The sequence below is a fragment of the Callionymus lyra genome, chromosome 8, assembly GCF_982586985.1.
Source record: "Callionymus lyra chromosome 8, fCalLyr1.hap1.1, whole genome shotgun sequence".
In the NCBI taxonomy this organism is placed as follows: domain Eukaryota; kingdom Metazoa; phylum Chordata; class Actinopteri; order Syngnathiformes; family Callionymidae; genus Callionymus; species Callionymus lyra.
In genome coordinates, this window is record NC_141825.1 from 18041660 (window position 1) to 18053919 (window position 12260).

Sequence of the window (12260 nt, forward strand, 5' to 3'; positions counted from 1 at the left end):
AAATTCAGGGTAAATATGCTAGAGTCATTCTTTTTTTGTATTCTGATTACCATTCTTTACAATTCCCATATAGAATATTTTTGTACCAAATCATTATTTACACTTAAATATTCATGATGAGAGGACAGAAGTCCTAAAATCAAAACCCTAAAGTCATATTTAAAAACAAAATAATAATATCATCAAAGTTTCAAAGTGATCTTTGGCATCAAGAGGGGCCACGTAAACACAATTAAAGGGCCGCATGTGCCCCCCTGGACCTCACATTTCCCTTGTCTGATCAAATACAACAAATACCAAAACAATATTCATGTTAAAAAAATGTAATATATTTGTATACGTCCCTTTTTTTAGTGTAACTAAAAGGTGACTTGTTTTATTACTCCTTTTTTATCTTTATTATGATTTTTTTATCTGTGTAAAAATATGTGCCACAAACAAATAATCATAAAGTTGTGGGAACATTTAAAAAAAGTACTATACTTCTTCCTTTTGCTTCCTACTACAGGTTTTTGCTATGTTTTCTTTTTTATACTGCTTTTTTGTTTAATTGTTGTTAGTTGTTAATTTCTAATTTCTATTGAATATTTTGTCTTTTTCAATCGATTTTCATTATGTCATATTTTTCCAATAACTTCCTGAAAATATAAAATGTTGGTTTTAATGCAACACTTGTTTCTATTTTGCTGTTAAGATATATTTGTAAAAATGTCCCGCCTGTGTTGCAGAAGTTCGGGCAGGGGGTCGTAACTCTTCCTCAGCTGGAGCCGCAGGTGGTCCAGGTGGTGGTCAGCAGTGCCAAAAACCAGCACCAGCAGACGGACAACATCTTACCCCAGATAACCGGCAAAGGTGGACAGAACAACTTCCAGACGGTGAGGATCAGACAGCGATTGCTCTCCTAGTTCCAAGAACATGTGTTCATTTTTCCTGGTTTTCCCCGAGCAGGAGGAGCGACAGAAGCACTTCTCCATGAGGTTCGGTGCAACCATTGATAATACAGTGCCAGTCTCTCGCAACCACAAGATCATCAGCAACAAACCGGAAAAAGAGAAGGTCTATGAAGGTCTGAGGCTGCCCATGGCCCCCACAGGTACGTTACTTCTAATGATTGTGTACTTTATTAGCTAAATAAAATGACATTTAAGTATAGTTTTGTAACGGATTTATTTCACAGACGCCTTGAAGAACTTCCAGGGTCGGCTGACGGAGTTCGAGCAGGAGGAGATCATGGACTACGCGGAGGTCTACTTCATGGGTCTGGGCTCTCAGAAGCTTGAGGGGTCTCAGGGAGCCCCCCAGAACTCCGGATATGACGACGAGCATGGAAGCTACATCCGGGTAAACTTTTAGAAACTCATTAGAAACTTGCTGCCAATCATATTAAAACTTAAATTTCATTCCTTTATTCTAAATATATATTTAATATCAAATAAATACTGTTTAAGAAGTCTTGCCATTCATTTATAAGCCTTTATTTTAACACCTGCTAGCGCCACCACTTATCTTGTTAACATTAACATAACTCAAAATCTTATTTTGTTTAGCTTTCTTAGCTTTCTTAGTAAACAGTATTACTCTAAATATAATCTTTTCTGAAAAGAAAACCTTTATTATTATTATTTTTAAGTAATTTGAAGGTTCTTTCAATCTTTCTTTTTGCTTTAATGTTTTTTTTGTTGTTGTTATTTTTATTCTTCGTTATTTTGTTATTATTTATTTCTCTTTTCAAAAGCATTTTTTCTAAAAGGTCAGATTTATATTGTGTTTTTTTCCCCATAAAAGACATGATTATCTAAAATAATTTAAAAAAAAAATTGCAATGAGTATAAGTCAAAAACTTCCTGCAAATTGTATTAAAACCTAAACTTCATAATCCCTATTTATTTATTAATTATTATTATTTATTTATTAATCCCTACTGTTTAAGAAATATGTTTATAAAGAAACATGTATGCTAACACTTGCTAGCACCAACACTTGCTAGCACCAACACTTGTTAGCACCAACATAGTTAAAAATCTTATATCGTTTAACTTTCTTACTATTAAGTACGTTTTCTAAACATTATATTATCTCTTTAATTCCTTATAAGCCATGTAAATATACCTTTATGTATTTGGTAAATCTAACTATAGTAAGAACTTGTTGTTTTTCTGGCTACAGAAATGAATATCATGGTTAGCAATGCTATTCAATTTATATTATCAATATTTGTTTCAATTTAATGAACGACTCTAAAAGTTTTAAACTTTTAAAAAAAGATTTCTACATGTATTATTATTTAATATTAGTAATCAAATTCAGTCACAGACTAAAACAGAAAACTCCTGTAAAAATAAATGCACTTTCATATCTTCAACTTAAAGTGAACAGTAAGTTTTACTTGTTTCTCATAATGACGTGGATTTAAATATTATGCGATCTTCTATCTTTCTTCACCAGGTTCTGCACGACCATATTGGCTACAGGTTTGAAGTGCTGGAGGTGATCGGGAAAGGATCCTTTGGACAGGTGTTGAAGTGCCTGGACCACAAGACCAACGAGCTGGTCGCCATCAAGATGATCCGCAACAAGAAAAGGTAGCGGTCCAACTGTCATGTCTTCTTCATCGGATATTTCCATGACACAGAATGTTGCGATGAAGTTTGCTGCGAGGACAAGATCATTTGTCACATTAGTCTGCGATGTGACCCCACGTTGTCGAGGGGTTTCTCACGTCTGGACTGTGATCACTTTACATTATCAGGGTCAGCCAAATAGTTGAGATCCTGATTTAGAACGATACGTGTCGACACCTTGTGGTGTTATCTTACCTGTCCGTCGCCGCCGGCCTGATCCTGCTGGTTAACTTCAGGAGCCGCAAGGTTTTAGAAGCGCTTTTAATAATTCATCCGACAAAATGAGGCCGAACTGACACGGCCGCGCTCGTGCAATGTTTCTTCTCCGAGGAGTTAAAGGAAAAAACCTGTGATGTCTTCCAGGTTTCATCACCAAGCGCTGGTGGAGCTGAAGATCCTGGACGTGATCAAGAGGAAAGACAAAGACAACCTGCACAACGTCATCCACATGAAGGAGTATTTCTACTTCAGAAATCATCTCTGCATCTCCTTTGAGCTTCTGGGGTTAGTTGATGTTTCCATATTCCATCATGTTCACCAGATCTGGGCAAAGTACAGGCCCCGGGGCCCCTTCACACGCTAGTTATGCAGCCCTCATGAAGTCAGGGTAGAATTATAAAACTGATCTTGTAGAAAATAATGTCCTATTAGTTTCATGTACTTTTATTTATAACTTGAAATATAATTGGAAATATATAAAAAAGTATCTTTTACCTTGGTGTTTTCTCTGGGTCAAGGTGACCCGAAGGTTTGAAAACAAATGTGACTGTGGTATCGCCTGTCTCTGTCAGGCCTTCGGGTCACCTTGACCCTGAAATTAACGAATTGTACTTTCATATATACAGTAGGAATTTACTTGAGAGAAAGAAACCTGTTTTGCTTTAATCATTTTAATCATGTTTTTTCTTTCTGTTTATTTTTATTCTTTATTTATATTAGTTAATTTTATTCAGATTCTTTATTAAGTCTTTTCTTGTGTTTTCAAAAATTCTGAAATAACTAAAATTTCATTTACATAATTATGTGAAAATTATGAAATAAAATAATGAAAATGTATATTTTTTTAAATAAAAACACCCATAAAAACAGGAAAAATTACTCAAAAAACAGAAAACAAATGACTCATATAAATAAGGAATGCAATACGCAGTTAAGTTCACATAACATTTTAAAAACTACCAGTATATAAATAAATGAAAATTGTAGCTTTATCTTCCTAACTAAATAAAATGAAACTTTTGCAACTGATCCTTTTTTCTTTGTATAATAAAAGTATTTTTTATTTTTTAATCCCTTCTTTCTCTCACAACAGTTTATCATGATAAAATGTAATGTCTATATAATATATATATATATATATATATATATTCTATATAAACATTTTTTAAAAATAGTAGTAAACATGTAATTCATTGGTGGGAGCCCCCTCGAGATAATGTTAGGTAACTGACTGCTGGTGTAAAAAAAGGAGCTTGTTACATAAGAGCGAACCTCCAAACTACTTCATAATCACTTTATAAATTGCTTCACACCTTCCCGGCACGACCGTGGTTGGATCTCGCTTTATATAACCAGTGAAATCGCGCTCCCTCTGTAACGCCGGCCGATCGGGAACTAATTGCGACCGAAAATAGTCGAAGTGTGGCTGCGTCTTGTTTCACGTTACTGTCACAAAATACTTGAGTCGAGCCACTTAATTAAAGCCCTATCTCTTACCCCTTGCTGGTGTTAATGATCCTGTTACTCCTGTGAAAAACATTCAAGAAGCAGAAACTAGCTGCGAGTCATCACCCCTTAACACCTTGTCTTATTAAGTTAGATATGACGTGTTCTTTTTAAGGGTAAAATCTGTCCGTGGCTTTGAAACTCAACTTTACGTGACTTTCTCCCAACAGGGTGAATCTGTACGAGCTGATCAAGAAGAACAACTTCCAGGGCTTCAGCATCGCTCTCATCCGACGCTTCACTCACGCTCTGCTGCGCTGCCTGCAGATGCTGCACCGAGAGAAGATCATCCACTGTGACCTCAAGCCGGTAAGATTCTAAATATAAAAGATAATTCTATGGGGAATCAGCTGCTTTAACAGATGTTTTCTGCCAACAGGAGAACATCCTCTTGTCTCAGCGAGGGCCCGGGAACATCAAGGTGGTGGACTTTGGGTCCAGTTGCTACGAGCAGCAGAGAGGTAGGAACTGTAACCATGTGCTGACTGGTTTAGGACGAGCTGGCTGTTAAGTCGCTCCTCTGGTTTCCTTCAGTGTACACGTACATCCAGAGCCGCTTCTACCGCTCGCCCGAGGTCATCCTGGGTCACCCCTACAGCATGGCCATCGACATGTGGAGCCTGGGCTGCATCCTGGCCGAACTCTACACCGGATATCCTCTGTTTCCCGGGGAGAGCGAGGTGGAGCAGATTGCCTGTATCATGGAGGTATGATATTCTTTTGAATATAACTATTTATGTATTAATTTTACATAGCCCCCCCCCCCCCCCCCCCGAAATATAATAAAAATTAATACATAAATAGAGGGGGGTTCTTGAATGTAAAAAATGTTGTATTTGCAAAACATTTTTTTTTTTAATAAAGCTTAATATTCTAATTCTAAACATTTTTAAATACATTTTCTAAATCCTATATATAAGTTTGATGTATACTCTTTTAATATGGTCTGGTGGCAACATTTTTTAACATTGAACTTAAAAGGTTATGATTTTAAAAATATTGAATTCAGAACATCTGTTTTTGAAATATTGGAATTATCAATATCAACCTCTATGTGTAGAAAAGAAAAAAAAAAGATCCATAAAAATGTAATCCTTAAAAAGAACAAAAAAAAAGTGCAACATTTGAAATCTAAATTCAACCATTTAAGAGTTTTAGCTCTTGATCCAATTTCTACGTCAAGAAAATACACATATTAGCAAAAAACCTCAATTGTTATTTTTGTTGTTTGTCTTATTGAGAAGCAGAGTTCCAACAAAGTTACTTTTAGACTGAAGGGTCTCATAAGTCTTTTAGTTTCATGTTAATGTGTTTATAACTATATTTATTTCCTACAGAAGAAAAGACACAAATTATTGTTCAAGAAAATAGAATATAGCGGAAAATAAATACAATAATACAACTAAAGAAACAAATAAAACAAGTAAAAGGCACTATATAAGTTGCAGAGTTTCACGCTGAGTTAAAATAGCAAGGAATAAAAGTACACAATACACTTTTTCAGTATGTTTTGATAAATGTTGATGGACTTTAATTTGACTTGCAGGTTCTTGGATTGCCTCCAAATGATTTTGCCCAGTCTGCTTCCAGGAGGAGGTTGTTTTTTGGTAAGTTTGTTGTGTGTTTCAGAGCAAATAGTAGTCATTAACTCAACTAACTAATCACTGATTAAACGTTGTCATGTTTTTTAAACTATATTTTTATCATAAGTGTGAAACTGAGTTCATGTTGGTCTGCAGACTCGAAGGGAAATCCAAGAAACATCACCAACAGCAAAGGGAAGAAAAGGAGACCAAATTCTAAAGACCTCTCGGCTGCACTAAAAACCAATGATGAATTATTTTTGGATTTTATCAATCGCTGCCTCACGTATGTTCACTTGACACTCTTTTTTTTAACATGATCGGCTTTCATTAAAATAACCTTGTTGTTGTTGTTTATCCAGATGGGACCCAACCAAGAGGATGACTCCAGACGAGGGGCTGCAGCACGAGTGGATCCTGGAGGGAAACTTCAACAAGAGTCGGCCCAGACCGAGAGCCCCAGTGAAGAAGACCACAGACGGCTGCACAACCACGGAGAACTGCGTCCATCACAGGCCAGCCCACAGTCAACCCGGTAGGTGTTTCCTCAGCAAAACTTGCATTAAAAATGTACCATTTCTGATACAAGCATAACTCTACAACACACTCTTCTCAACTGGCGTCTCAGTATTGAGTGTAATAGTACATTGTTGTCATCTAGTGGGGAATTTGAGAACTGCAATTAAAGCTTTTCAGGCAAGAAAAATAAAAACGGCCTCGATTTCGTTTCCATTAAAATGTTTTAGCTTGCAATCTAGGTACTTTTGTTCCTTTATTGTTAAAAAAAACTACTTTTTTCACTTTAATACAAAATAAAAATAAAAAAACGATTGTTTTGATCCATAATTTGGACTGTTTGTGGATTAAACAATTCAGATATAAACGTCCTACCCATAATATGGACCAAAGACAAAAAAAGATTCCTTCAATCAGAAAAAATATCTTAATAAAAAACACATTTTTCTAAATTGAAAATGTGTTGTTTTTTTGTGTTTTTTTTTTATTAAAGCAAATGTTGAATTATTTTAATAAATAAATAAAAAAGTGAAATAAATGAGTATATAATAATTATTGTTTCCCTTTTTTTTTAAATAAAAGTTATACATTATTCTAGACATGTGATGGTAAGAAAGAAAGTTGACCTCTTATATTTGGATCTATAGAAAGTATCTCATTACATATGTTATTAAAGTGCATGTAGTCAAATGTGAGGTATTTATTTGTAATAATTCTGATTTGAAGATATATAAAGATTTATTTGCTGTGGCTAATTGGAAAAAAAACAATTTCAATAAATAAAGTTCTACCTAACCTATAAAAAATATATTTTAATGAAGGTTGTGTTTTTGTTGCAGATATTCCAAATTCTTACAAATGGCTGTTCAGAATTATAGAATCTATTTTGTTGAAATAAAAGATGCTTTATTGAGCTGGTTTGTCTTGTTCGAGATTTGACTGTAAAATCTTATTTAAATCTTATTCTTTAAGCCTAAAACAAAAATAAATTGTTAACTGAAATCATACATTTAATTAGATGTATATACTTGCTTTAGTACCATATCTCTTTTTCAAATCTTTTCATTTAAAATGTTTTTTTGTTCGCTTTGAACAACTACTTTCTGGATTAATAAAGAAATAAAACTTCTTTCATACTAATAATTTAAACATTGTATAAAACCTTGTTTCATGTTTCTTTTTTGTTTCCATGGTGACTGCAGAAAAGACGAGCTCCGAGGGCAGCCACAGTGACAAGAGAGACAGTTCATCAACAGGAACTGAGCGCCTGAGGCCCATCGGGGCCTCGGCCGAGGACGAGGTCTGCGAGGGCCAACTCTCCTCGGACACCAAGCAGCAAGACTCGTCGACGGAGAGATCCGTTCACATCATCATCAAACCTCAGGAGCATGTCAGCACACAGTAGAGCTATTTGCCCTCAATCATGAATGAGTAAATGTTTTTGTCTTTTTATTCTCTCAGGAGAATCTGTGTCATGATGATGTGTGAACGTTTCTAAGGTTGACTCCTAATCACAGCAGTTCAAAACATTCAAAGAACTCTCATCCACAAAATTCATTCAAACTATTTATCGATGTGTTCATAATAAGAAACTAAAGATTGTCCATTTGATTTTTTTAACTTGAATTCTGCGAAGGCTGAGCCAAAATGTTTCCTTTATCTTAAAAAAAAAAGGTATATTTTACGTGATATTTTGATAGTAGACAAGCTTAAAGATGATATTGCGTATTTGTTATTTCACATGTTTCTTTCATCATCATTACAAGTGGTAAAAAAAACACGAAATCAAATATATTTGTAAATTAATTTATTGTATTTTTACTGCTTTTGGACTGTGGGTGGCTGTGGCATGAGCCTCTGAGGCGGTTTTTGTTCTTTATGTTTTTGGTTTTATCTTAAAAAACTTTAAAAGCAGAGATTATTTTTACTTATTTGATTAGCTATTAAAATAATGTACATTATATGTTTATATAAAATTGTTTACCGCTATAACAGATGTACTAGAGCCTTCTAAATATTGTCATGAATGTTTTACTTTTTCAACTTTGCTGTACAATTTTTCATATACTGATATAAACTTCAAAGGGTAGAAATTAAAGGTTATTATTTGAATTGCATAAGACAAAAACTTTCAAATGATTGAAAAAGTTGTGAGTTGTGATAAACTTTAGTGTCACTAATTCAAATCTGTTATCCCTATATTCAGGTATTGACGGGTCATTTAATTTGTCCTATTTTGAACTTGCTTTATCAAATAAATACACAAGCTTATATTTATTGACATGTCTAGACAAGGTTTTACTTGTTGTGTTGCTAATACTAGATTTTCTATCACTGTTGTCATTTTTTTTTTTTTTACATTAGCAACTGAAAGACAATCTTATAAATAGTTTGTGCCTTGCAGTATTAGAAACTCGCACTTTACTGTCATTGTACAAATGGATCAGACAAAAGACATGTCACATGTTTTCAGATACGATGTAATACATCTAATAACTGGCTGTACAAACCACCGATTCATTTTTGTTTGTAAAGAGATCATGTAACGTTTTATGACTGTCTATTTTGTTGAAATAAAAGATGCTTTATTGAGCTGGTTTGTCTTGTTCCAGATTTGACTGTAAAATCTCATTTATATCTTATTCTTTAAGCCTAAAACAGAAATAAATTGTTAACTGAAATCATACATTTAAGTAATTGAAATATGACGAATTTTCCGTTTTTTTGAGACGTCAGAAAACAACATTTTCAACATTTGGGCAACATTTATTTGTTCACATGATCCGCCTGATATTAAGGTAAGATTTTAATACATTATTTCCCGATTTTGGAGATATTGTTTTTTCACCTTTTTTTTTAAACTTTCTGTAACAAATAATATGTAGAATTTTCCCCTTTTTTTGAGGCTTCAGAAAACAACATTTTCAACATTTATTTGCGTTCACATGGTCCTCCAGATATTAAACTATGGTTTTAAGACATTATTTCCTTTTTTTTTTAAGTTTTGGCAACGAAATATGTCGAATTTTCCCATTTCTTTGAGACTTCAGAAATGAACATTTTCAACATTTGGGCAACATTTTTTTGGGGTCACATGGTCCTCCTGATAATAAACTATGGTTTTAAGACATTATTTCTCAATTTCAGTGATGTTGATTTTTGGCCGACGAAATATATCGAATTTTCCCGTTTTATTCAGACTTTCACAAATATGATGTATGTGTGTGTAGAATGTTAACTTGTCAGTACGTCACATACTGAAGGTGAAAATGAAATGTGTGTTGCACACTTCTCTTTTGTTCACAGTACAATATTATTTAGACACAAGAAGGTTTGAAGATATGATGTGAAGATCATTCAACTCTTGAGGACCACATCAATACAACCCAAGGGCCACATATGGCTCCCAGGCCACACGGCCCATGTCTGGGTTAAAGGAAAGTAGGTAAGTAAGTAATTTAAATTCAGCTAAGACTGTTATAGACACTGTTCGGTTGTGATTAGCAAATATATCTTTTTTTTACGTTTTTGACTCAAATTTCTCATTTAATATATTCTTCTTTAACAACATAATTACCAAACAATTGCTACACTTGTTCAATTGGACTAAACAAATACAAATCGCAACAATGTCTCCCTCTGTTGGCTCAAAATAAAACACTGCCTAAGTAAACTCTGGTGAAGAATAAAAGTTTTTTTTTACTAAAGACAAGATTTTTCAACCCCAACAATATATTTTTAAACTCCGTTATAAAAAATATTAACACGATTTTATCTGTCTTTAAATTGGTTGGTTAACATCTTGGAAATTAAATCTACCTATAGTGGGTTAGTTGGAAATTTAAAATAATGATTCACCCCGAACTTAGGAACTGGATGTCACTCAAAGACTAAGCGCTTGTTCACACATTTTCTTCCTTTTATTTTGAAATGTGCAGGTCTCCAAGCACTTGTTTTTTTTATATAGGTGAAAAACCTTCAGAGAAACTACAGAACTCTTTGATCAAAATACAATAACAGAATACTGCAAACTTTAAATCCTTTTTATCACATTTTGTCATATTAATCAAGCCATTGTTGAAACACAGTTTGTATTCATACTAGAAAAATGCCTTTCCAGAAGAAATGCAGTATGAATGCTGACCCTGCTGTGCTGTAGAAGTAGTAGTGGAATTTGTAGTAGTGGAAGTAGTAGTGGAATTAGTAGTTAAAGTGGAAGAAGTGGAATTTGAAGTAGAAGTAGAAGTAGTAGAAATGTAAACTTAGTTGTAGAATTAGTAGTAAAAGTAGAAGTAGTAGTAGTATTAATAGTAGAAGTAGTAGTGGAATTAGTAGTTAAAGTAGAAGAAGTGGAATTTGTAGTAGAAGTAGAAGTAGTAGAAATGTAAATGTAGTAGTAGAATTAGTAGTAAAAGTAGAATTAGTAGTAGTATTAATAGTAGAAGTAGTAGTGGAATTAGTAGTAGTGGAAGTAGTAGTGGAATTAGTAGTTAAAGTGGAAGAAGTGGAATTTGAAGTAGAAGTAGAAGTAGTAGAAATGTAAACTTAGTTGTAGAATTAGTAGTAAAAGTAGAAGTAGTAGTAGTATTAATAGTAGAAGTAGTAGTGGAATTAGTAGTTAAAGTAGAAGAAGTGGAATTTGTAGTAGAAGTAGAAGTAGTAGAAATGTAAACGTAGTAGTAGAATTAGTAGTAAAAGTAGAATTAGTAGTAGTATTAATAGTAGAAGTAGTAGTGGAATTAGTAGTAGTGGAAGTAGTAGTGGAATTAGTAGTTAAAGTGGAAGAAGTGGAATTTAAAGTAGAAGTAGAAGTAGTAGAAATGTAAACTTAGTAGTAGAATTAGTAGTAAAAGTAGAAGTAGTAGTAGTATTAATAGTAGAAGTAGTAGTGGAATTAGTAGTTAAAGTAGAAGAAGTGGAATTTGTAGTAGAAGTAGAAGTAGTAGAAATGTAAACGTAGTAGTAGACTTAGTAGTAAAAGTAGAATTAGTAGTAGTATTAATAGTAGAAGTAGTAGTGGAACTAGTAGTGGAATTAGTAGTGGAATTAGTAGTTAAAGTAGAAGAAGTGGAAGTAGAAGTAGTAAAAATGTAAAAGTAGTAATAGAGTAGATGTAGTAGTAGTATTAGTAGTGGAATTAGTAGTTAAAGTAGAAGAAGTGGAATTAGTAGTAGAAGTAGTAGAAATGTAAACGTAGTAGTAGAATTAGTAGTAAAAGTAGAAGTAGTAGTAGTAGAAGTAGTAGTGGAACTAGTACTGGAATTAGTAGTTAAAGTAGGAGAAGTGGAATTAGCAGTAGAAGTAGAAGTAGATGTAGTAAAAATGTAATATTAGTAATAGAATTAGTAGTAAAAGTAGATGTAGTAGTAGTGGAAGTAGTAGTGGAATTAGTAGTTAAAGTAGAAGAAGTGGAATTAGCAGTAAAAGTAGAAGTAGTAAAAATGTTAAAGTAGTAGTGGTAGTAGTAGTGGAATAAGTAGTAAAACTAGAAGTAGTAGGTCAAAGTGGAAGGGGTTGAAACATGAGTTTCCCCATTGAAATGAATGGGGTAGAAAAAGAGGAATAAAAGAGTGGAATAAATAAAAGAATTCTAGAACATGGCCCGCATTTCGGAAACAAGCTGAATTGATAAATGTTTGAACAGTTCAAATTGGAAAAGATTTGTGGGAGAAGCGTCACAAAGTTTAGGTCAGAAGACAACAGGATCTCCATTGTGTGAATGCTTCCCAGCATTCACAGAATTATTCACCGTAGTTTGTAAAACTCACATCCTTTCAACAAAACATGTGGTTTTTGTCAGAGCTTTCTGCTTCAT

The 12260-nt window shown here is 33.6% G+C and overlaps 1 protein-coding gene across 1 annotated transcript in view; it reads left to right on the forward strand.

Annotated features, from left to right (window-relative positions):
* The window catches only part of dyrk4 (dual-specificity tyrosine-(Y)-phosphorylation regulated kinase 4), a 33350-nt gene extending 24313 nt beyond the window's left edge, over positions 1-9037 (forward strand). Inside the window, exons 4-15 of the mRNA XM_087797602.1 lie at positions 729-875; positions 949-1093; positions 1178-1341; positions 2446-2582; positions 2985-3125; positions 4517-4655; positions 4726-4807; positions 4881-5053; positions 5893-5953; positions 6086-6215; positions 6292-6464; positions 7648-9037. Coding sequence (XP_087653728.1) covers positions 729-875; positions 949-1093; positions 1178-1341; positions 2446-2582; positions 2985-3125; positions 4517-4655; positions 4726-4807; positions 4881-5053; positions 5893-5953; positions 6086-6215; positions 6292-6464; positions 7648-7850 — 1695 coding nt within the window. The 3' untranslated portion in view covers positions 7851-9037. The remainder of the gene's footprint in view (positions 1-728; positions 876-948; positions 1094-1177; positions 1342-2445; positions 2583-2984; positions 3126-4516; positions 4656-4725; positions 4808-4880; positions 5054-5892; positions 5954-6085; positions 6216-6291; positions 6465-7647) is intronic.
* The last annotated feature ends 3223 nt before the right edge of the window (positions 9038-12260 follow it).